General features: G+C 43.7%; 2 protein-coding genes across 2 annotated transcripts in view; one reads left to right on the forward strand and one right to left on the reverse strand.

Annotated features, from left to right (window-relative positions):
* Positions 1 to 26078, reverse strand: part of SELENOH (selenoprotein H) — a 416044-nt gene that overhangs the window by 20635 nt on the left and 369331 nt on the right. The gene's annotated exons all lie outside the window — the stretch shown is intronic.
* MED19 (mediator complex subunit 19) lies at positions 35 to 12340 on the forward strand. Its single transcript, XM_056850824.1, has 5 exons — positions 35 to 248; positions 4400 to 4656; positions 5409 to 5505; positions 5618 to 5712; positions 12166 to 12340. The coding sequence occupies exons 1-5, from the start codon at positions 47 to 49 to the stop codon at positions 12232 to 12234; spliced, it is 720 nt and encodes a 239-aa protein (XP_056706802.1). The 5' UTR covers positions 35 to 46; the 3' UTR covers positions 12235 to 12340.

Here is a 26078-nt window from a genome sequence, read left to right on the forward strand (position 1 = left end):
GCAGGACGCGGAGCCAATGGGAGGATACTGCGCGGAGCACGCCGGGATGATGGAGAATTTTTCCGCTCTCTTCGGCGGGGAGGAACCGCCTCCGTCGACCGCCGCCGCCGCGCTGGGGTTTGGCCCAGGGAAGCCGGGAGGGCCCGGGAGCGGAGCGCCCCCGGTGCCTGCGGCGACCGCCGCTGCAGAGGAAGCAGCGCGCAAAGCGTCGGCTGCCGGCCCTTTTTACCTCATGCGCGAGTTACCAGGTATCGGCTCTCGGGGGCGGCCTTCATGGGCCGGTGGTTAGAGGCGGGTGGAGCCAGTGGTCGCTTAGGCCCAGAACAGAGCTCAAAGAAGCCTCGTCCGGCAGCACGGCGCGGACACGTCTGAGGAGCCTTTTCCTGTTGCTGTGGCAACCAACGGTCGAAATTACGGGCTTGGCGGAAGTGTAGTTCGTGGCGACGAAGTGGGGCGGGCGCCTGCGGGGGGCTAATGAGGGACGGTGCCAGTTTTCAGTGGGGCTAAGAACGGGAGTGAGTTCATTGGTGAGCCCTTGATACGGCAAACAAGGGCTCGTGGGAAGAGAGAGAGACCTGAGATCAATATTACAAGAAAACAGTTTATTTGCAGCTGCGGACTCAGAGGCCCGAATGGGCAGAAAGCTCTGAGCCCCGATCGTACTGAGGAAGGGATATTTATCCAGATTCAAGATATGACAACCCCGTCAACATTCAGGGTAGGCCGATAGCACTCCAGACATCGAGGCGGCGCAGTTCAGTTCTATCCAGTTTCTCCTATCAATGTTTATAGTTCACTCTGACTCTCCATGACTCTTAACCCACTTCCTTAGCACGCAGACATACAGGGATATTCTGCCCAGCAACAAGCCATTCCCTGGCTGCCCTAATACAGTTTACAGAAAGGAAAAGAGATTATTACAAATTGCTAAATCAGTGGATCTTCCATAGTCAGGGGAAGTCTACCTTGCTGTCACACCCTAAAAACCCCGACAGGAAGGCCTGTTGACTTGGTTGGGGGCTTACTCCAAAACAAGCGCTGTCTAGACGCAGAACAAACTCTTTTAAGAGGGCATCTGGCGCCTCTGGGAGCGCAGCTGCTGCTTCTCTGAAGACAACCCCCCCCCCCCCGCGCCTGACTTGCTTGTTTTAGTTCAACAAGCTCTTAGACCATTCTGGTTTTTATTTTCAATTAGTTTGGTTTTGTATGGAGCCTTCTGTAATAGACCAATAAACTTTGGCATTCTTCAACAGCTTTTGTTAGTGATAGGTAAACAGTCGGCACTTTTCTCGTTACATGCTTTGAAAAAAAACATTTAAGTAAATTGCTTCAAATATCTTTAGGGCGCCCTGACCTGGATGGCCCAGGCTAGCCTGATCTCGTCAGATCTCAGAAGCAAAGCAGGGTCAGCCCTGGTTAGTATTTGGATGGGAGACCACCAAGGAATGCCGGGGTTGCTGTGCAGAGGAAGGCACTGGCAAACCACCTCTGTTAGTCTCTTGCCATGAAAACCCCCAAAAGGGGTCGCCATAAGTCGGCTGCGACTTGAAGGCACTTTACACACACATCTTTAGGGCACAGGGACTAACTTGGAGTGTACAAAAGAAATCTGCACGATCCCTGTGGTGTTTCTAGCACTTGTATTTCTGTTTATGTTCCTATTCAATTTAGGAAAACTGAACCTTTACTGGTTGGTAAAAGAAGCCATGAAAATAATGAAAACTTTGCAATATTAATACCTCAGTCTCTTGCTCAGTCTCTTGCCTTTTCGTTGAGATCAACTTAACCATCAAAGTAATGAGGTAGCTTTCAGGTTACCAAGAATTCTTTAGTAGCTTGGATATTAAGTTAAAAAAGGAAGATGAACTTTCTTCGTTTCAAAGAAGGAATGAACATTAGTTTTCTTTCCTGCCCTAGTAGGCTGTGCTGCCTCCTGAAATCTTTTTTGTACCCTAATCCATTTAAGTCTACAACAATAAGTGACCTCAGTTTCAAGAAGGCTACAAACTACACAGGGATTTTCCATCATGTCAGAAATATATTTATATCTTCCCTTCCCCAACCATCCTTTTTGCTTTTTGTATTGGAAATCTAGCCTGATAAAAAGTTCTGGCAAATCTAAAAGCTTATTTGCTCCTTTGTGACAGTTTGGTAGGGCTTAATAAAACAACTATTACTCTACTCATATTCGGGGTTTTTTTAAATGGACTATGTATTTACCTATAATCGTGAGCCTATACATATTCATTTGGAAGTAAATACGGATGGGAGTACCTCTTTAAAAATACATCCACCCCTTCCTGCCCAGAAGTATTCATGTCCCTTTTACCAGAGAAGTATTACTTTTTCTTTAGAAACCTGAGGAAAGGTAAAAATTGTAGCCTTATTTGGGTCACTGATGGTATTCTTGGGAGGGCTGAAGGAGCAAGATAATGCATTCTTGCCACCTATGGGTTAGATCGGGGGATGTTGGTTACGAGGGCCTGATATGACATAAATATCACTTGGCCAGGCCAGGCCTCGCCAGCCCATATCTGGAGTGGGTAGTTGGGTGCCTTGGCTGGCGGGCTCGTCAGCCCAGATCGAGAGTGGAGGGGGTGGCCGCCTCAGCTGGCTCGCAGGCCAGTTAAGAGCTCTCAAGGGGCCGGATCTGGCCCATGGGCTGTATGTTTGACACCCCAGGGATAGATAGTAGAAGGGTTTATTATTCTTTAAATGTGAACAATAGTCAAGATAGAAACATATATTGCTGAAGTTTCACATTGACATGGCTGTTAAGCACTCTCTTGTGCATGGTTTCTCAGATGTGTTATTGTTACATTTTTAGTCCCTCTTGCTTCCATGGATACAAAGCAGCATACTTTGGGTTCCCACAAGGTTTCTTATCTTGGCACTGGCCAGACCTGTTGAGTTTCAGCAAGGTTGGTACACCATGTGCCTTCAGGCCAATACCCTGGCCTGATTTCTGTGGTGCTTTAGGAAATGCCCTGGAAGACTTTGCCTGGCCGCCTCCTTCCTGGTTTTTCGGAGGCAAATGATAAACTTTTTTTGGAAAGCTTTTAACTGAATTGGTTTTAAGCAAAATTAATGTTATGATGATTATCACGACTGGCTGCCCTCTCCTAAGCCTTAGCTGTGTTGTAACGTAACCAAGTCAGGCCAAATAACTCAAACAACCTTTTAAATTAAAAGGTTTATTAAGAAATAAAAAGTCAAATTAATTAAAATGCGAGTACAGTAATCTTAAAGGCACACTGGTAAAGAAAAGAAAGTCTTTCTAACTAACTACTACAATACATAGCTGAGGTTTCTTACTCTTAAGCTAAGCTGGTTCAGGCCTTGGTTTCTTGCATTGCTGTAGTCAAGCAGAATAACATGCAAAGCAGTTCAGGTGATGAAGAAAGTTAGTATAGAATGAGTATGGCTAAACCTATGGCAATGTGGAGCCTAGTCAGATGACCCAAGACTTCCAATTAGGGATAGAGTTACAAAGAAATCTCTAGATTGTTCTGATCGGTTCAGGCCAGACTGGGTCCTAGGAGTGAAGAGTGAGATCATTCCCCCCTCCCAACTTCCCACAGATGAAACTAGCTTCCAATTAGGCTGGTATGTTGGCTCGGCCTTGAACAGGTCTTATCTGCCTGGTAACAGATGCATCTTGTTATCCATGGACTCTGCTAGGCCTCCACAACTACAAGACAGAATTTTCTAGGCACTCAAAATGGAGAATAGTGATGCTAAGTTAAAAGCTAAAACAAAATGGCTTTTCCTGTCTCCACAATGATGATTAATCTTCATTTATAACCCACCTTTCATTAAGACTCAAAGCAGATTACAAAATATGAAAAAATTGCCTTTAGAATTGTGAGTTAATATTAAAATATTAATCTGATTTCTAATCATAGAGTTGGTGAAGCACAGAGGGGAGGTGTAGTCCTGACATTTGGGCTGCAGTAGTAGATATGCTTGCTTAAAAGGAGGTTTGGTTGAGGACAGTGGGACTTGCTCTTATACATGCACAGGATCAGGTTGTTGTATTTGGTTTCTTACCCTAACATGCCATCTCTGTGATGCCAGTGGAATGGCTCCTCTCGACAAAATTTATCCCATCTAGGTTTTTTGGCAACATACGTGTTCCTGTCTTTGCAAAAGTACTGCATGCCTAAATATGTTGTAACCTAGAAGGTTCAAAATGCTGTGGTAGCTCCAGATAATGGTCATGGGGTGGCTGGTAGGAGAAAAAAAAATGCATTGCTTCATACCCAGATAAAGATGTTTGCTTCAAAAGAAATTTGGGCCATAACAGAGTTTTGCATGCCACACCTGGCCTATTCTGAATGTTTTTTTTTCTGATAAACTAATCACAGTATGTGTTACAGTGTTCTTTGTTTTGCACCAGGCACCACTGAATTAACAGGAAGCACTAATCTCATCACCTACTATAACCTGGAGCATGCTTACAACAAGTTTTGTGGCAAAAAGGTGAAGGAGAAGCTCAGTAACTTCCTGCCTGACCTGCCAGGGATGATAGATCTGCCAGGCTCTCATGATAACAGCAGCCTACGCTCGCTCATTGAGAAGCCCCCTATCTGTGGGAGCTCATTCAACCCAATAACCGGTACAATGCTCACAGGTTTTCGTCTCCATGCAGGCCCGGTAAGTCAAAGATGGGGAGCTGAATGGGGACTATGGAATGGGGTGAATGAGAGGACACTTTTTCCTCTAGATAGGAAATGACACTATAGTCTCCTGACAGAAAAGAAAACCTGCCTGTGCTGGAAAACCTGAACATTAAACACACACATGGGTGAAGCTGTGGTGAGAACTGGAGGTGACAGATCATGTGGAAAACATGAATTCCTATTAATCAGTGTATTATTCATAAGAGACTGAGATCAGGTTTTAAGTCCATCATCTTGGGATCCATCTTGTTTGGTGGACACAGTGGTAATAGAGATCCCAAGCAGAAAGTGATAGAAATCCTTAGTAGAAAAGAGTATTACTGGGCGGAGGGACATGGTTTTTCTTCCTTGGTTACTGAGCAGGTATGTAGAGCAGGGTTAATTTTTCTTTGAGTTCCAGTGAAATATTCCATGAAGTTTACCATTTATTGAGGGTGTAGCAGATAGTGTGTTACAGTAGGCTAGGAACAGCAATGAAAATCTTTGCTGTGTTTGGAAAGATAAGGCCTGGCGGATAATCTCACTTAGTGGCTTCAGAATAGTTGGGCACTTTTGACCCAAAGAAGGCCCAGGAATTCTGAGCTGCTGAAAGGCGGAATGTGAACTACTGAGAGCTTTCCCAGTGGAAGTCTTGAGAACTTCCCTCCTCATAATTACACTCTGCAACAGCAGACTGACCCAGTGCTCCCTGTATTAATGTGCCTCTTTCTTTTTGTGCTGTTGCAGCTGCCAGAGCAGTGTCGCTTAATGCACATCCAGCCACCTAAGAAAAAAAACAAGCACAAACACAAGCAGAGCCGTACTCAGGATCCTGTCCCTCCAGGTGAGATGCTAGAGGGTGCTGTGGTTGCCCTCCCTCCAGAAGCCTAAGCCACCACTATTCCCCACCCCCATCTGAGGGATACCTTCTTCAATTACTGTATCTTTCTTGGCAGAAACTCCTTCAGATTCTGATCACAAGAAAAAGAAGAAGAAAAAAGAGGATGATCCTGAGCGGAAACGGAAAAAAAAGGATAAGAAGAAAAAGAAGGTGAGTTGGGCCATACAGGCAAACTAGTCCAATCCCCTGCTTAATGCAGAATTAGCATAGAGTGTCCCTGACAAGTGTTTGTCCAGCCTCTGTTTAAAGACTGCCAGTGAGGGGGAGCTAACCACTTCCCTAGGTAGCTGATTCCACTGTTGAACAACTGTTACTGTACAAATATTCCCCCTAATATCCAGCTGGTACCTTTCCTTTTTTTTATTATGAATATATAGGATAAAAAAAGGAAAAAAGGGAAGGGGGCAGGGGCAATCCATCAATAATCTTATCGGTCTAAAATTCAAAAAATGTTTAAAAAATCATACTACAATGAGTAAACATTTACTACAATGGACATTCACTACAATAGAGTTTTGCCACCCCCCAAAGCTTGCAAGTCATCCCACCCCAATTCTACTCTATGCTGACGATGCAGTTCTCCTGTCCCGCACAAGAATTGGTTTGAAAAGATCTTTGCAAACTTTTTCTGAGTACTGCTCTAGGGAAGGTCTTAAAATAAACCATCATAAATCTAAGATTATGATCATCACCAAGAGGAGAAAATTGCCTCTTTTTCGCTGGGTATTAGATGGCTTTGAGGTTGACCAAGTCAAGGAATTTGTTTACTTTGGCATTCTTTTTCCCCGTAACCTAAATTGGAATGCCCATCAAAAAGCAGTGTCCAACAAAATTAAACCTGGGGTTGGTGCTATTGTCAATTTTTTTCACACCAAAGGTGGCAAATATATTCCAGGGGCTATTCAGGTTTTTAACCTGAAAATTACCCCAATTATCCTCTTTGGTGTTGCCATCTGGATTACAGTCATCAATGAATCTGTAGATCGTCCACTGTTTCAGTTCTTACGAAAACTTCTAAATGCCCCTCGATGTGTTGCTGGCGTTACTCTTCGTTCCGAGTTTGGCCAAATGTCACTTGAAGCTAGGGCGTGGTTGGCCGCCTTTAAACTACACCTTAAACTGTGCTTTAGCACTGAGGGGTTCCTAGCTTCTCTGAAGCATGACCCTTTTAAATCCTCATGGCAAAAAATCTTAGATAAGAAACTGGCGTTGTTGGGCTTCTCGCAGGATATGTTATCAGATCTTGGGAAAACTGAAGCTTTTGCCAAAATTAAAAAGCGCATTAAAGAGCTCGATTATAACAGCACTACTTTTCGTGCTCGTCGTGTCTGTTCATCCCAGTTCTTCGGAATACCCCCTCCACGTGGTCTGCCGGCCTATACATATTATCTAACAACTCCTCGTCTCTGTAGAGCTTTATGCTTGGCTAGATTGAATGCTAACCCTTCTATGGTAATGCAGGGCAGAATTCTTAATATACCATACTCAGACAGGATCTGCCCTTGCTCTTCTGGCTTTATTGACTCATTAGCCCATGCCCTTTTGGAATGCCGCTTTTACGAGGAACTTCGATTGCACTATATTTCCCCCCTTTTAATATACAAATCCAATGCCTCTGTGACTGACATAATGCGTTTTTTACTAAGTGATAGGGACCCCAAGGCTACATTGTCAGTGGCAAGATTTGTTTCAGTCCTTATATCCCTCCAACACTAGATATATGCTGCTCAAGATCAATGGATCAAGGAGCTTCGAAGGGATAAAAGGAAAGGAAAGGACAATAGACATATATTGTTCAGATACGCTTTCATATGGTTAATTCTATAAACTAATTTTTGTGTGTGTGTTAGTTTTCTTATACTATGTTATGTTTATCTATGGATTTGTTGTTATATAAGTATAAAATGGCTGCCATTTTTCATTAAACTGCTCCACGGATTCGTTGTCGGTTAGGTTCGTTAAAAAGGTCATTTTGGCCATGTTTGCGTATTCCAGCATCTTATCTTTCCATTCTTCTTCTATCGGGTAAGAACGTTTGTTTCTAAGTTCTGGCTAACACGACTCTCGCAGCCATTGCAGCGTTTTTGAACAAGTCTTTGAATTTCATAGATCGACAGGTGTTATACTTAATAGAAAGTATTTCGGATCCAGTTTTATTTTTTGCTTGAGCATGTTTTTCATTTCCTGTTGGATCTTCTTCTAGTACATTTGCAACTTCGGGCAGGTCCACCAGACATGAAAGTATGAACCATCCATCTCATGACATTTCCAACAAGCCCCTTTTTTCCCCGTCGAGCGAGCCATCTTAGATATCATATTGGGCGTCATGTACAATCTGTAGAACGTCTTATACCAGTTTTCTTTTACTTCTTGGCTTACGGTATATTTCAGTTTGTAGGTGCAAGGCTTTTCCCATGTTTCCATCGTAACCATCTCACCGAAGTTTTGAATCCATTTAATCATGTTTACCTTGACTTGTTCTGTTTCCGAGTCGTATTTCAATAGCAGTCTATAGATTTTTCCTAATAGATGGTCATCGCTCTTAGTTACTGTTGTTTCAAATTCCGTTAGCTGTCGGAACGTCCCGGACTCCAGTCTCTTTTTATGTTAGCTTTCAGTTGAAAATATGTCAACCAATTCATATTTCTGAACTTTTCTTGAAGTACTGATAAGCTTTTAATATCTCCTGCGGAGTCTACCATATCATGGTATGTTAAAAGTGATTCATCTCTTAGTGAAATATTCTCATGATATGCTTCAGTCGGTGACATTAAGGATGGTGGGGAGGGGCTGATTCTTTTTTTATATCTGTTCCAAACTTTTAAGATTGCCGGCTTAATATCACAGTCTTCAAAGTTTTTGCTTGGTTGCACCGGGCTGTTAGGATTCCATAAAACTCTATGAAAGCCTTACGAAAGATCTGCTCTTTCTAAAGCAATATTTCTATTCTTGGGATGTTTGATCCAATCTACAATCCACGTCAGGCAGGCAGCATGGTAATATAATTTGAAGTTCGGTAACGCTAAACCGCCTCTTTTCTTATTGTCTTGTAATACTTTGAATCTAACTCTTGGCTTTTCCCCTTCTTAAACAAAACAATTTATTTGTCTCTGCCAGCCATCTATTGTTTTATCGGGTATTTATTGGTAAGAATTGGAATAGGAAGTTTAGCCTTGGAAGTACATTCATCTTTATTATAGATATTCTTCCTAGCCAGGAAATGTTCATCTTGGTCCATCGATTTAGATCTTTTCTATCTCTCCCCAAACTCTTGCATAATTCATTTTGAAAAGTGTCTTGTTTTGTGACGATATGCTGATGTCTAAGTACTTGAGTGAATCTTTTGTTTGGCATCCTGTAATTTCTCTGATGTATATTTCATCCTTTTCTGAGATATTGAATGTCATTATTTTTGTCTTTGCTTTGTTTAGTTTATAGCCTGAATACTTAGCAAATTCCATAATATGGTGTTGAACAAATGGGAGAGTGTCCTTTGGGTTTTGACAAATTTATACAAAATCATCCGCATAACTTTTAATCTTGTGTTCTTCTTTCCCAAAATTAAGTCCCCTAATATTTGGATCAGTTCTGATGTAGTTCGCTAAGACCTCCATCGATAAATCAAATAACAGCGGTGAAAGTGGGCAACCTTGTCTGGTGCCTTTTGTAATAACAAATTCTGGAGACAGGCAACCATTGACTAAGAGTCGGGCCTTCTGGGTTAAATATATTGTGTTATAAATTTTGAGAAAGGTGCCTCCGCAGCCCATTTGCTGTAGTGTCTTTGAGATGAAACCCCAGGAGATGTTATCAAATGCCTTTTCTGCGTCAAGAAAAATCATGGCCGCGTTCAACGATTTTTATTTAATATGCTTAATTGCACTGAGAACCAATCTCACATTATCTTAAGTCTTTTGGGGATGAACCCAGTTTGGTCAGGGTGCACCAATTTAGTGATGCGCCTTTGAAGTCTTTTGGTTAAGATGGAGACAAATAGTTTATAGTCCACATTCAATAAAGAAATTGGTCTATACGCCTGAGGAAGATATGGATCATTACCTTCTTTTGGTAATAACGATATATGTGCATCCTGCCAGGTTGCTGGAATCTTCTCATTTTCTATTACATCATTAAACAGTGATAGCAGGATAGGTGTAAGTTGCTGCTTATAAAGCTTGTAAAATTTCGGTGTAATCACATCTGGGCCTGGTGCCTTATCTGGTTTCAAATTATTTATAGCATCTACAATTTCCTGAGTGGTTATTTTCTGGCTGAGTTTTTCTTGTTCCTCTTCTGAAAGTTTTGGAAGTGGAGCCCGTGATAGATACGTTTGCAGCCCTTGCTCCTGTAGATCATCTTCTGCATAAAGTTGTTTATAGTAATCTACAAAGATTTTTTCAATTTCTTCTTGTTTGTTATAAGTTATTCCATTGCTTTTTTCTCCTGTAATCTTTCTCTTCATTTCTTGTTGTCGAAGTTGATTGGCTAGGAATCGACTGTGTTTGTTGGCTTTCTCAAAGAATCTTTGCTTGGCATACTTGATCTTCTCGTGAATGTCTTCTGTCTCTATGGCATCTATCTTATGTTTAGTCAGTTTGATTTTCCGTACAGTAATTTTGTTTAGTTTGTTCTGGTGGTCTTTCTCTAATTCTCTTAGTTGGCTTAAAAGATCATTATAAGTCCTTTTTTTGTGACTCCTAATTTTAGCGTTGAAGGCAATCATTCTGCCACGAATGTAGGCTTTACTGGCATCCCAAATGGTAAAATCTGATACATCTGGAGTTTTGTTATACATGAAGAATTCTGTAATATCACGTTTGCATTGTTTCTTACGTAATATTTGATCATTTAGTTTCCATCATCTTAAGCCTGACCTTCCGGGTATCAGAACCAAGTCAAGTGGATTGTGATCTGACAGTATTCTGGGAGCAATGTTCACAGATTCTATTTTTGTCAGCATTGACCTGGAGGTCCAGCACATGTCAATTCTAGAATGCGATCCATGCCGATTTGAATAGAATGTGTAGTCTCTTGTTTTGGATTTTTTTGTTCAAGCATCAGTCAAATTAAGCTCCTTCATGTAGTAAAAGACATTTTTCGGCAATTTTCCCTGCAGGCTGTTATGCGATTTGTCTGGGCTGGATTCATTACTGCATTGAAATCTCCCAGCAGTATGATTTCTCCTTGATGATGGGCTATAAGATTTTTAAATAGGGTTTCAAAAATGTTTTCGTTTGCTGCATTGGGGGCATAAATGTTTGCCAGAGTAAAACAAACTCCATCCGTGCTGTGTATGAGAATTTGATATCGACCGTCTGGATCGGCATGATGATAATTTTAAGTTAGTTTCCTTTCATTGATGTAGGTAATCAACCCTCTTTTTTTTCCTTAGCTGATGTAAAATAAGGAGTCCCAAGATGTTTTGTTTGAAGAACCCTTTCATGTTCTTTTTAGACATGGGTTTCCTGTAAACAAATGATATCTGTCCTTGTAGCTGGTACCTTTCCACCCGCAATTTAAACCTATTATTGCAAGTCCTATCCTCTGCTGCCAACAGAAACAACTCCCTGCCCTCTTCTGAATGACAGCTTTTCAAATACTTAGAGAGCAATCATGTCCCCCCTCAGACATTCCAGACTCAACATTCTCAACTCCCCCCACCTTTCCTCATAGGGCTTGGTCTCCAGGCCCCTGGTCATCGTTGCTTTCCTCTGCACCTCACTTCATTTTGTATACATCCGTTTTGACATGAGGCCTCCAGAACTGTACACAGTACTCCAGGTGTAGCCTGACCAATGCAGTGTACAGCAGAACTATGACATTTTGCGATTTGGATGTTATGCCTCTATTGATACACTCCAAGATTGTATTAGCCTTTTTGTTGCTGAATCATAATAGCTGTTCATATTTAACATATCGTCTACCCGTACCTCAAGATCCTGTTCACACACTGCTACCCAGAAGTGTATTCCCCATCCAGTATGTGTGTTCCTCATTTTTCTTACCCAGATATAGAACTCAGCACTTATCCTTGTTAAATTGCATCTTGTTCACATTTGCCCACTTTTCCAGTGTGTTCAGATCTCTTTGAATTCTATCTCTGTCTTCTGGTGTGTTTGCTGCTCCTCCCAGTTTGGTGTCATCTGCAAATTTAATGAGTAGTCCAGCCACCCTCTCATCCAGACCATTTATAAAAATATTGAAAAGTACCGGGCCCAGAATCAAACCCTGTGGCACCCCACTGAACACCTCCCTCCATTCAGATTAAATGCCATTGACGACTACTCTTTGAGTGCAGTTCTCCAACCTATCCACCTAACAATCCTAGAGTCCAGTCCACAGTCCTCCAATTTACCCATCAGAGTTGTGGGACAAGCCTTTTAGAACCAGTTATAGGAAAGCTGGAGACACTGCTCAGAAATGAAGGATGTTAGAGTTGAGGTCTCTTTTTTTCTGGCCTGAAACTCCTTCATTGCTCATGCTACTTCCATAGGCTTACTGTATTGTTTTCAGTTGTACTCTACCTTGAGTCTCAGCCAGAAAGAAGAAAATAAACCAGTAAGGTTTCCATTCTTATTCTTTTATGTCTTTCTTTTTCCTCAGAACCGGCATAGCCCTGAGCACCCAGGTGTGGGCAGCTCTCAAGCCAGCAGCAGTAGCAGCCTCCGATAAAGTCCTGCCAGAACATATGATGGGGAGAGTGCTCCAGGAAGGTACTGAGAGCTTGCTGACAAAAGGATGAGCGATGATGGCAGAGACACTGCTGACATGTATACTTCCCCTTCACTTTGTGGAGCAACATGTAGAAGACAACTACTAGGTGGAACTTCTGGGACTCCACTGGTCTCTGTCTAGGGAACACAGACTGCCTGGGACATGAAACAAGCAGGTGTCTTTTGTCAAAGAGCCTTGCCCATTGTTTCAGCGTTTTTTTGTGTGTGTTGGGTTTTTGTTTTGTTTTTTCGTACAGAATGATCCTGACTAAGTTGGGATATCTCTGTTTCAGATTTTAATTAAATCTCTATTGGAGGAGATGCTAATGATTGAAGGAATCCTGGAGGCTACCTCCTCACTTATCAGGGGTTTTGTAAGTAGCTCTGTAATCTTCTGCAGATACCCAGATAATTCCACGGATGCATTTTGTCCATGGGGCACAGCTTCTGTTTACTCCTGGATGGGCTAATAACCTGATTGCAGTAAGCAGCTCTAACTGAATGGAATATGATAAGAGAAGGCAGCACATCGATAAGACAATGGTGGATTAAGCATTCTGGAGAGACAGAAGCTGCTCTTGCCCTCAATTCCAGTACTGCTTTCTAGACTTGCACTGTTGTCATTCTCCTGTATTGTGCTGCTTACATATGAGTTGCTTACCAAAGGACTATATCGAAGAATTTTCCTTGGTGTAACCGTGGTGCAAATTTAAGCTGATCAGTTTAAAGGAAGGAAGGGAATGGAATCAGGCGGATCCTGTGGAACCACTTTTAGCATAGAACATCTGGTAAAGTCTAGCTGCTTATGCAAATACACTTCATTGACTATAGCCAAATGCAGTAATTCAAGTGGCAGGCTGGAACGTAAAAAGGCTGGTGTGATGTTTATGCCAGATTCCAAGGGCTGGGTGGGGTTCTCTTCACTTCTTAAGAGGATAGTAAAATGTCACTTGGAAGTTTATATGATGGCCATAAAGCTTAAGGAAGTAGAAATAAGTAATGATTGGACTGTAAATCATAATGGTGTGGTAAACTGTGTTTCTCCAGTTTACTAGTCAGTGTGCTTATAATATGGTTGTTATTCTCTAGTGGCGCTTAGAAACAAGCAGGATGGCTGCCAAGTGAGGGCTGTTGGTACTTCTGCATCTTTCACTCTAGTTACCTCTTTGTCACCTTTCTCCATGTGTTGTGTCCTGTGTTCCATAATGGAGTGCTATGGAAAAATATTCTTATGCGTGTTTCATCATTCAAGCATTTTGGGCTGTAGAGTTCTGTTAATGCTTAGAGAGGTTCTTGAAGGAGAGATTTGTTGACCTTTTCAGATCAGTGTGAAGGATTGTTCTGTGGCTTTCCTTCTACTTGCTGTAACCCCATTACTCTTAAAAGGAAACAGGCAAGCTGCAGCAAGGTTTGCCCCTTTCACTGCCTGCATTTTCAGCTACACCCACCAAAGCTCAAAGCAGCTAAATTTTGTGCAACTTTGTTGGCCAAGGTCTTGTGCTACCACAGTAAAAGCTGGAATGAGGTAACACAGTGACTGCAGTAGCACCAGTTGTCTTGGCACAAAGGAAAAGTGGTACAGCCTCATGCTTTTTTCCTTACTCCATAGGCCAACTGTTACATCATAGTAAACTGTGGTTATCATAAATTGGAAAGTGGGGGACAGAACTGGTGATAGCCATGCAGTGGTTTGGAGTGGTATCTGCATAAGGATTGTCAAAGGGTGGCTCAGTTACCACATCTGTATCCTTCAAAAATCATATCCTCCTTCATTGAGGGCACTTTGTGTAACGTTGAGAGCAGTAACTAACTTAAAGTACATGCTTTATTTTTATGTTTAGTGCACGTCTCCTTTTTAGTTACTAAAAAGCACTAGAATATTTTCCAGGTAAATGATGTTGTTACTATAATCAGGCTGTTTTTCCACAGGGCCCACAGTAGATCACAGCAGTTTCCAGAGCTGGAGGGGGTAGTGAAAAGGTTACTGCTGTGCATTCTGGATGCAACTTTTAAATGGTGCCTTGGACCCAAAAAGCTCCAGATTCAATCCAGATTCAACTCCCCATCCTCTTGCCTATGTTTTCCTTCCTGTGAGTTCACTGAATGATCGGGCTGCATTTTCCTTCTGTCTCAACTGATTCGTTTGAATACTTCCCTCCTCTGTTCTTACACATTCCTTCTGTTTGTTACAGAGAACAAAGTAACAAAGAGAGGGAGTTGGCAAATGAGCTCAGGTAATAAACTTTTGCTAATTATTTAAAGCAGGCAAAGGTTTATTGTATGTTGCCTCTGTCACCCTTCCCTATCCATTATGTTGCAGTGGGTATATAAGAACATAAGAAAGGCCCTGCTGGATCAGATCAAGTCCAGCAGTCTGTTCACACAGTGGCCAACCAGGTGCCTCTAGGAAGCCACTAACAAGACGAGTGCAGCAGCACCATCCTGTAGAAATGAGACTAAGATCGATGGAGGTGACATGCATGGTTAATACTTCTTCTGAATCTAGCTTGACCAGTTTTTCAACAGTTGCTGATAAGGAATCTTGGCCATACCATAGCTGGAACTGAAAACAGTAAATTGGTTGAGATGATGAGGGTGAATACTAATCCTTTCCCCAAACCTCTGCACACACACCTTTTACATACATTGGTAAGACTATTAAAAGTAGTACTAGCTGGAACCCACAAGGACTTGCAGGGGGACATCTCAATTCCCCTTCCCAGCTCTTTCCATCCTTTTCCATAGCCTCTCTTCCTGCTTACTTCTCTCATTCCCACCTAACAGACAACCTACCTTTATCTGCTCCTCTGTCTTCAGCCCCCCAGCCCGCAGTCTCTACCTAGGGAAACTATGGTCCAGTTGTGCAATGTTGGCTGCTGGGCCCGGCCTACTTGCAATTGTAGGGAACCCTCAAGGACTGGGGGAGGGGCACCTCCCTTTCCCCAGTATCCCCCTCCCCCACATTTCCTTCTAAGCCATTCATCAACCTATTTTTATCTTTGTCCATATTTATTACTTATTTACTTCATTTATACCCCATCTTTCTCTGCAGCGGGAACCAAAGCAGCTTACATCATTCTCCTCCTCTTTATTTTCACAGTTACGCTGTGAGGTAGGTTAGGCTGAAAGTATGTGATTGGCCCAACATCATCTAGTGAGCTTCCCTAGCAGACTGGTGATTTGAACCTGGGTCTCCCAGACCCTACTTTGAAGCTCTAACTGGCTTTCGCATGTCATATATGTAGGGTGGCTGCTGTTGAACAGTAGCAAGCAGCCAGGCCTAGTTGAGTCACCTAATGGTTGTTGCTAGGCCTGGCCCTAGTGAGTCCTCCCTCAAAGGCCATAATAGTCCTGGAAAGGGCTCTGCCCCCCCCCCCCGACTTTTACTGAGATAAACCTAGATTAGAATGCTGTGGTTGCCTAGCAACAGACAATGAGGGCTTCTATTTGTTAAAGCTGCAGGTGCTCTTTTCATCATTTTGGATTTTTAAAAAACCTCTTGTTTTTAGATCTCAGATTTTTCAGCAACCCTGGGGCCCTTTTCAGGCTTGTAGAAAGATCTGTCTTGTTCATTCACAGCTCCAGTCACCTGATTTAAGTATCCTCAGATTTGGCTATCTTCGTTATTAGAATATACAAGTTGGAACCCGTGATACTTGTGGGGAGGGATCCCTTCTCCTTCTTAGCCATGGCTCCACCTCACTATCCTTGCTGCTTCCAGGGACCCTACTGTGGCTCACCCCCCCATCATCTCCACTCCTGGTGAGCCCAGCACAGTTCCAACTCTCCCTGCAAGCCCAGTGTGGCATCCAGCCTTTGCTGCTGGGCCCACTGTCTTATGCCCCCCCACTGCCTCCACTCCCATCAAGGCTGCTGGCCTCCACCACCAGGCCCACTGTATCTCCCACCCTCCCCATCGCCTCCAGTGCTGGCAAGGCCAGTGCAACTATGGTGAGCCCAGCATGGTGTCCAGCGTCCACTGCGGCTCCCATCAACTCCACCATTGTAACCACCACAGGAAGAGGTAGATTTGTTGTCTGCACATGTGTTTTTTTAATTCAGATTTTTCAAATGTGTTTTTTTAATTCAGATTTTTTTGCAAGCCTGGGAAGTCCCCCAAGTTTGGAGAACTATCTGTTTAGTATACATGTGGCCTAAATCTTCGGATTTAGTTATCCACAGATGGGAGGGGGGGTACACATCAGTATTATTTAGTTATAACCTGCCCTAAGTCAGGCTCAGGGTGGCTTACATCAATCATGTATCATAAAACACAGTAAAAGAAATAAATTCAATACATTAATTTAAAACCAGCAATTCCAGACTAAACAGCATCAATGGCGCTCAATTTCGACCCACAGGACCTTGGCCGGCCTGAAAAGGCAATCAAGCTCCCCCGCTTGGATGATAAGAAGAATATTCGGGGAGATAGGAAGGCCAGCTCCGATGACAACTGTTGCGGCACTCAACCATAGGTCTGGCAGACATCTCCATCTTACAGGTCCGCAGGGCCCTAGTCTCTGAGAGGGCGTTCCACCAGGCCAAGGCCAAAAAAGCCCTGGCCCGGGTTGAGGACAGCTGGAAACTTCTTGGGCTGGGGACAACCAGTAAGTTGGCATCTGCTGAGTGTAGTGCTCTCCAGTGGGCGTACCGGGAGAGGTGGTCCCATAGATATGATGGTCCCAGACCGTTTAAGTCTTTAAAGGTTAAAACCAGCACCGTGAACCTGATCCAGTATTCCAGCTGGAGCCAGTGCAGTTGTCGGAGCTGGATATGCGTTCTCTGGGGTCCCAGTAAGGACCCTCGTTGCTGCATTCTGTACCAGCTGGAGCTTACAGATCAGCCCTACTTAGGATGAGTTAGAGTAATCTAGCCTGGAAGTGACAATCTCATGGATCACTGTGGTTAGGTCGGGGTGGAAGAGGTATGGCACCAGCTGCCTAGCCTGGCAGAGATGGTAAAAGGCTGCCTGGGCTGCGGCTGTGACCTGTGACAAGGAGGCATCGAGGATCACACCCAGACTCTTGACGGCGGGAGCAGGTGTTAATCGCACACCGTCGAAAGCTGGGAGCTGGTGCATCATCTCCGTGCTGCCTAACCCTGCCACAGCATCCCTGTCTTAGATGGATTTACCTTTAGTAGGTTCTGCTCCAACCACTCCGCCATGTGCTTCAAACACCTGGCCAGTATGTGTGGGCGGCATCTGGCAGGCCATCCACCAACAGGTAACACTGGCTGTCATCGACATATGTTAGATATATAGATGATATATAGATGATGGAGAAGATGGGACCAGAGCCACCTTTCCCTATCTGCATGGCTTCCAGGTAAAGAATACTTCTTCCCCAACTGTAGGGCTGCCTACAGGATCCCATGTATTTCTCTTCCTAGGAGTTAAAAGTGCTTCTCCCCGTTTTTTCTTACACCAGGCCTGTGACACAGGTTAGGCTAGGCTAAGAGGCCCAAAGGCAGCCAGGAAACTAACAATGATTTTTTAGTGCGCATCTATACATTCTCACACCAAAACAAAAAGATGCAATTAGTTCCTGTAACAATAAAGCACTGGGGCAAAGCAAGGTGCAATTTTTCTCATATAGATTAATAACACCATTGCTACACAACTGAAATCATTCCAAGGGTCATTTTTTTAAACTAATATAAGATAATCAAAGCATTTTTAGTTAGAAAATGTTTAATTTGTAATGCAGCTCTCTCCCCACCCCACCCCCAATCTTCCCCATTCCAATTTAACGATACGATTTTCCTACCTCAATTTTTGCTCCTCTTGGAGGAGCTCAGAAACAGAGGCACAGAAGGAAGTTTTTACTTTCCCACCAAGTGAGTGAGCATTTGAGACAGGCAGATCACTTGTATGTCTGGAAAGGCTGACACTAACTCTGCCATAGTCAAGGAGAGGAACACTGCATAGTGACAAATGCATTCTCCCATCCCCACACCCACTGTTGATAGCTATATTGACAAAGAGCCACTGAAGCACAGCAGTTACACTATGAACTGGGAAGGCCAAGAAGCTCACTGGGTAGCCCTGGGCACATCACACCCTCTCAGCCTAACCTAACTCATATCATTGTTGCAAGGGAAAAAATGAAGTGAGAGCCCTGAGCAACTTGATGGATGGGTGAGATTTAAAATGTGCTTTCTAGCTGGAGGAATTTCCCCATCCCTCATGTTTTATGGGCTACAGGGAGGGGGGCACAAACCACAGCTATCTGGAGTTCCCCTCAGGGCCACCCTCTACTCAGAAGCCTTACTTTATGCTGTACTGCTCTACTCTCCCAACCACACAGACCCTCCTTTTGTCATGTTCCACCCAGTAACCAAGCCAGAGGAGGCTACTGTGATGATTAAGCTAAACTACAATCAGACCGTTTTACCTATCGTGTTTCAAACAATGCAAAAGCTAATTCTCATTCTTTAGGGGGGGAAATGATCACAGTGCATTAGTGTTAGGGTTGTGCATATCGATATAACCGAAAATAAACCCGTAATGAGCTGTTTTGGCCCTATTCGGGTTTCAGTTTTACCAATCGCCAAAACCTAGGGATCTCCCCGAAGCCAAATAGGCAATTTCCAAAAAAGCTGATTATTTGGCTTTTTCAGGTTTGGCTATTCACCTTTCCTCAGATGCATGGCTCTGTGCTTTCTCCCATTTTTCTATTTCTGACTGGATTTTGTTAGGGCCCCATAGTTGGGGCCCTTTTGAGGTTGGGATTGTGTAATCAAAGCCAACCTGGTCTGACCAACCATTCAGTGGATTGATCTGGATCAAGCATAAGAGTTTTTTAAAAGATGGGGCTCACCAAGTCCCATCCGGAGGCATATACCCTCCAACTAAGAACTGGCTTCAAGAGCTGCTCACACCACCAGGCTTCCGAAGGTGACTTCCTCACCCACATGGAGGAGCAATCTCCTTCAGACAGCCCGTAGTCGAGACTTCGGCTGGCTCCGATATCACCCCCTCAAAAACCTGTCAAACTGAAGGTCACCCCGAGTAGAGGCTTCGTTTCCCCGCACGGTGACCATCTCTTTAAATCAGAATTTTTTATTACTAAAATAAAGGACTGTTCACAGGATGGCATTTGCCACCAAATAAATGTTTTCTGTGCCTTATTTTTCTTGCACTTAAGCTTTTTTCCTCAGTTTGGAAGCTAATTTGGATGGACATCATTCTGTGCACCTCAGATCCGAACAGAGCACCCAGACTTTGAGGCACCAGCCTGCCAATCGGCTCTTTCCACCAGTCCTTGGCAACACTGAACTTCTGAACCTGAAAACTGATGGGACAGCTTGGTTCGCAAATGCTTGGAGAATGTACCCCAGATTTCATCAAACTTCGATGACAGTGTAAGGCGAGTCCCTTGTAGCCATGCTGCAAATTTGGTGACTGTACCAATGCTCCCACAGGAACTTCGCAAAAATCCCCATAGACTATAATGGGCCAAAATTTTTAGCAAACCCGAAAATAAAGCTGAATACCCATATTTACCAGTATGGGTATTTGGCTTATTCTGGGTTTACCGAAAAAAATCGGGCTAAAATTTACAGAACTCAAAATTTACCGATTTTTTTTTTTTGCACAACCCTAATTAGTGTCCTTTTACATGACTGTGCCCTAATAATTGCCCTCTTTATGGGTTTGGGTGGAACTATTACTAGTGTAAATTCTGACACACTTAAAAAAATTATATATGAATAAGTAGCAACCTGCGAGGACTTGCAGGAGTCATTTCATTTCTTCTCCCCCCGTTTCCTCTTTCCTGAAAGCCCCCATAATCTCTCCCCTTTTTCCTGCTTCTCTCCTAGGGTTGCCAAACTCCAGGTGTGTCCTGGAGATTGCCTGCAATCACAACAAAACTCCCAACTACAGAGATCAGTTCCCTAGGGTTGCCATCTCCTGGAAGTTTGAAGGTGAAGCCTTGGGAGACGAAGCTTTGGGGAGGGAAGCAACCTCAGCAGGGTATAATGTCAGCACCTACCCTCTAAAGCAGCCACTTTCTCCAGCCCCCACCTGGAGGTTGGTAACTAGTTCCCCTGAAAATGGCCATTTCGGAGAATGCAGCCTATGGTATTATACTCTTCTGAGGTCCCCTTCTCAAACCCCACTTTCCCCAGGGTCCACCCCCAAATCTCCAGGATTTTTTTAACGGAGTTGGCAAGCCTTTCTCCTTCACACCCAAACTACTTTTATCTGCATCTCTGTCTTAAGCTTTTTCTCCCCCCATCCCCGAAGCAGCCTCTGCCTAGGAAATCTGTGTCCAGGTTGTGTGGTGCTGGCCCCTGCCAGGCCTCAAGGACTTGCGGGGTGGCATCTCACTTTCCCATGTATCCTCTTCCCCACACTATTTCCTCCCCCTCTTTTGTCTCCCCTTTCGCTGCCTCATTCTCTCCTTCTCAGCCATTCACCAACCTACCTTTTATCTGCCTTCCATCTTCAGCTATATTTATTATTTATTTACTTCATTTATACCTCACCTTTCTCTACAGTGGGGACCAAAGCAGTTTACATTATTCTCATCTCCTTTTTATCCACACAACAACCGTGAGGTAGCTTATGCTGAAAGTATGTATCCATAATCTGGTCCATAATCTGCCAGTGAGCTTCCACAGCAAGATGGGAATTCAAAACCGGCTCTCCCAGACCCTACTCTGAAGCTCTAACTGTTACACCACACTGGCTTTCATAGGGTGGCTGTTGTTGAACAGTAGAAAGCAGCCAGACCTAGTTGAGTCATGCAAGTCGGGTGGTATCAAGTCACTTAGAGGGTGCTGCCAGGCCTAGGGTTGCCGTTTCCAGGTGGGAACTGGAGATCTCTGTACTTACAACTGAATTCCAGATGACAGAGATTTGTCCCCCCTGGAGAAAATGGCCACTTTGGAGGGTGGGACTCTATGTCATTGTATCCAGCTGAGGCCCCTCTCCCCTGCCCAAACCCTCTGCCCTCCTTAGACACCATCATTAAGTGTAGAAACTATTATGAAGAGGCGGGATTTGTTTAGCTGAGAAAATGACTACCAAAAAAAGCTATGGAAGTTTCAGACTGGGCTATACAAATAAACACATTTAACACTATTAGAGAAACATCGACAGACAGAAGAGGTGTTCAACAATGCAATCAGCTGTTTAGTAAAGCTGTAGAATCTTCCTCAGAACTTGTCCAGGAAAAATGTAAATCATGGGAGCTGCAGACTCTCAAGTTGCCTATGGTAGGACCCCCCCCCCAAATAATCACAATTGTGTTGTTAAAAGAGCAGGGCCTAATAACAATACCCAAAATCAAATTGCCTGCAAAACAAATAGTTCAGATATTTTATCATATATATGAGGGAGGCCGCTGCCACCACCATTCCTTTCTCTTAACTTTTTATTCAGGGATAAAACATCTGATTTTCCCTCTACAGTCTATGCCTTTAACTGCAACAAGGTTAACAGAAATTGAATAGGGACAGTATTCATTTGTGCACCTTGATGCTTACAATGAACATGTTAAATTCCCAGCTGCCATGCAATTAAGGCACACAGCCAGCCTGCCTTGCATGAAATAGCAGCAGTTTTCTTCTTGGGTCAAAAATGTATTTGATAGGACAGTAGTTGCTTTAGATGAAGGCCTTCTCCCCCTCCCCCCACTGTTGTGGCAAGAAAGCATCACACAGTACCTTGGCCACTAATGCCACACTGAGTACCTTGGAGAAAGTGGGATACAAATAGCATTGCTGCCTCTTTGCCAATTCAAATTAATAAGGAGCTATGATATCCAAGATCACTGGAATCCATCTTTATTATAAAGTAGTTGCCAAAAGGCTACTGAAGCCTTTCCACAACGCTGTTAGGCTGGATGGGGAACTCCCTTTTTTTGTAGATTGTCTGCCGTGGGCTTACAGCCAGCTTTCATGAAAGAGCTTGTTAGTATCCGTTACTGTACAAGCAGAAACTTACTTAGTTCTTCCAGGCGACAAACAACTAATGGGAGATCAAACCAGTTTTGAATGTGTTTCTACCTGAGGCAAAGTAGAATACAATCAAGGCTCTGGCTGAGAATTGTCTCTGGGGACAATCAAACAATGGCCATAGACCTTGGCCCTCAATGAAAGGAGCTCCAACTCTCAAAAAGCTTATACTACGGGTGGGGAACGTCAGGCCCAGGGGCTGTTTAAGGCCTGCGAAACCATTTGGTCTGGCCCTTTGTGGGTCCTGGCAGATCTCTAGCTCAGAAGGATCTAAGACTGGCAATCTGCCCCTCCCACAGACAGGAATAGCCTCTATTCAAGGCAGATGTGAATTTGTTTTGCTGAGAAAATAAACTTTTCTCCCCTTGCAGAAGAGTCATTAGCTATGGAACTGCTAAGACCGCCCAAGAAATTGTGTTAACCCTTTCCCACCCAGGCCATGGAGAAACGTATTCCCTCTGTACTACAAGAGGGCTGGGGGTGGAAGTGGTGACAATGGAGGGGTTAAAGGGGGCAGGGCCAGAATGTGCGGGGGGGGGGTAGTTCTTAGCCAGCGTGTCCTCATTTCACCCCTGCAGGCAGAGGTAGCAGGAGCCAGCTGTGGAATCCGGCCCCGACCATCTGGAGCAGGAGCAACTCCGGCGTGTGGCTGGACGGCTGCGCCCAGCTGGTGCAACAGACCATCCTGTGCCACCAGGTGGGTGAGTGCACCACCGGTTGGATTCCTGCCTGCTTGGGGCTTGGTCGGCTAATTTTTAAGTTGATAATTTTGTATGGCCTGCGAATGATGTTATAAATATCCAAATGGCTCTTGGCAGAAAAAAGGATCTTGTTGGTCTTTCAAATCTTGCCCTTAGACTAGAATATATCTGCATAGGATTGTATTGTAGGGTTACACCATGAATAACAGCTACAGAAACCAAAGGCCCACTTCAGCTGTAATCCCACTACTGCTGCATCTAGTTCTTTATAAGGGCCTGACTTACTTGGGTCATCTTCCAGAACATAATAATTTAGGAAAATGAGTTTCTGACAGTGAACAAAGCACTGAATATTCATGAAGACGACAAAACAGCTACCTGTTCCTTCCTTTGAGTCCCTAAGGCTTCCATGAAAATTGATTGAATTGCTATATGGTTGACAATATCATGAAAGGCATAAGCTTTAATAGCAGCCATAAATGTATATGTGTGTCCTATGTTGTATTAGAAGTCTTTCAATATGTGCAATTGCATTTGTGCATATTTGTCATTCTAAGTTACTCCGAACAGGGGGTGTTATCCTAAAGTGCCAGTGTATTGGTAGCATTTTTTAAATAATGGGCACAACCCAGTCAAATATCTGCTGTATCTTTCCTACTGAAAAATACATGTACGTAAGCCCCTCCTCACTCCAAGAAAATCAAGGAATTTTTTTGGGCTCTGGCGAAGAATTACAGCCCATTCCTGAGAATGGGCCCAAAAGTTGTTAGGAGGCGGCGTGACCTCGCCGCCAGTGTAAATGTGTGTAATCACGCGTTTACACGCTGTCACGCCGGCGGCAAGGCCAGTCCCAGCAGCGGCCGAGCACCGTGGGACCGCGCCTCCCCCCTCCGCCGGCAACGGCGTGGAGAGGCCACGCTGGCGCAGTGGGGCGGGCCGGGGGGAGGAGCTGCCAGTTAGGTGGCTCCCTATCCCCTTTCGGCCACTTCCGCCGGGAATGGCTGTGCTGCACCTTCTTTTTAGCAGGCGCAGCCTCGCTATTCCCTATGGGGCAAAAGGCCCCGGTTAAACAAAAAAAAAAGCCGCAAAACGGCTTTTTTTGTTTAACAGCGTACGGGAATTGGCTTACGCAGCAGCGCCTCTTCCCTGCATGCCTCAGCTCAGGAATGGGCTGTTACTTGCCAGTAATCACTCATTCATGCATACAAACTATCATTTGGACTCCTGTTTTGTTATACTATATTAACTAGAGTGAGTGGTTTACTAAGGATCTATAGCCAAAGTAATAGCAGCATAGGTCCATGTGGAAGGATATACAAAAATTCTCTCCCCAAGCTTCATTTGGAATATTGTGTAGTTTTCACTTGAGGTAGAGAGAGTATAATTGTCATTTTAATAATTATATGTGTGTGTTTACATTATAAGCTGTTTTGAGGGTTCAGGGTATAATTTTGTATATACAAAATATTTGAATGTTCAGAAGACAGACATACTATTTCCTCATCAAACTTCAAGTGCTTTAAAGCAAGGAGGAGATGAGAAAAATTAAGTCATGCCAGTTCACTCACCAGAGCCTCATTCAAGAATTTTCAGTATCAGGCACAGGGGAAGTCTTTGCCTGTCACCCTAGACAGCTGCAGCCAGTACTAAGCTCTATGGCCCACTGACCTGACTTAGTATAAAACAGCTTTGGAAACAAACTTTTTTTTTAAAATTAGAACATTTTTAATTCGGAGTGAACTCCTAGAACAGTCATGGGAAGAGAAGACCTATCTAGGTAAACGTGAGGACTGCTGTACTACGAAGCTTAGAAAGTTGAATTTATGGCTTCAGGTTAAACATTTTCCTCCTTCCGGTATTGCATCAGAGAAAAGTGTCCTTAAAAGAAGACAGATTAGGTCAACAATCTCATAACATCCTAAAGTTTTGATTCAGTTGTCAGATTTAGGACCAGACAGAACTCTACTTTCCAAGTCTGAACTGCTGATGACCTTAAGAACTTCACAGCTTTCACAGGAGCATGACGTCTTCCATAGTGCAGTTTCCCCAGCCATGCTGACATGGCCCAATCTATTATGTTGGGTGGGAATATCTGCTCATTATATACTATATATGTTTATAAATACACAATTAGTGCAGGGGAGGAAGCCTGTGATCATGCCTCCCTCCCCCAAGTTGACTGGATCATATAAGCACACATGCTGTGTATCCCTATAGTTTCACATATACAGGTTGCATAGACAGAATTAGTGTGCACAATTTGTGCAAGCATCAGATCTGTTCATATGAGCCGATCAATGCATAGAGGTTGGGAATGGAACCAGTGGGTGAGATCATGATCCCCGCCTTTTCGTTGCCTATAGACACAATTGCATATATGAATAGCTAAAGTAACAGTATGGTTATGAATATGTAACTGCAGTGCAATTGACCAAGGACTTTTAACTCCCCCATCTCACACTTACATGGCTTTTGAAACTATGCAAGTTATCAAAGTACAGCCATACCTTCCATTAGTGCAATGGCATTTCATTTTACAGCACAATCTTGCTAACTCTAGTTAACCCCGGCAGTATTACAATGCTAAAGTGCCAGAACTATACAGAAACTGCAGTTCCGGGTAGCCCAAGCTCTTATCTGGATCCCTCTCTGGCCTTTATCACAAGTATTCAGATTATTTTATTATTAACTTCATTTAAAGCCCACCTTTCTCAATAAGATAACAAAATATGAAAACCAATTCTATGAAACAGCAAAAATCTCTAGTAAACAAAACAATACAGTGGGAAAATGACTAAATTGGAAAATAACGCATGTGGGGGTGTGTGTGCGTAACTGTCTAAGGCAGTGATACTCAGTGGCTTGGGAGCTACATATGGCTCTCTAGAGCACTGTTGCCCAATATGGCACCTCTCCCATGTTTCAGTTAAGCGGGCAAGGCCCTTGCCCTGTGGGTCTTCTGGTTGGCAGTTGATTCCCATCTTGAAACAAGCAGCACTGAGGAAAGGGATAACTTGCATACTTGAGGCACAGTCTGCATGCCAGTATGGAAATAAATGTGCCTCTTCTAAATGGTGGCAACTGTGAATACATCTCTTCATAAGCCAAAGTGAGGACCACTAGCCTAAGGTTTGAC

This window comes from Euleptes europaea, chromosome 6, assembly GCF_029931775.1.
Source record: "Euleptes europaea isolate rEulEur1 chromosome 6, rEulEur1.hap1, whole genome shotgun sequence".
Classification (NCBI taxonomy): domain Eukaryota; kingdom Metazoa; phylum Chordata; class Lepidosauria; order Squamata; family Sphaerodactylidae; genus Euleptes; species Euleptes europaea.

Excerpts from the sequence above, each read along its gene's own strand:
- MED19 (XM_056850824.1), top strand. The coding sequence starts at position 47 with ATGATGGAGAATTTTTCCGCTCTCTTCGGCGGGGAGGAACCGCCTCCG. Across the intron at positions 4,657-5,408 it reads TTCGTCTCCATGCAGGCCCG|CTGCCAGAGCAGTGTCGCTT; the intron begins GTAAGTCAAAGA and ends GTGCTGTTGCAG. Across the intron at positions 5,713-12,165 it reads AGGATAAGAAGAAAAAGAAG|AACCGGCATAGCCCTGAGCA; the intron begins GTGAGTTGGGCC and ends CTTTTTCCTCAG.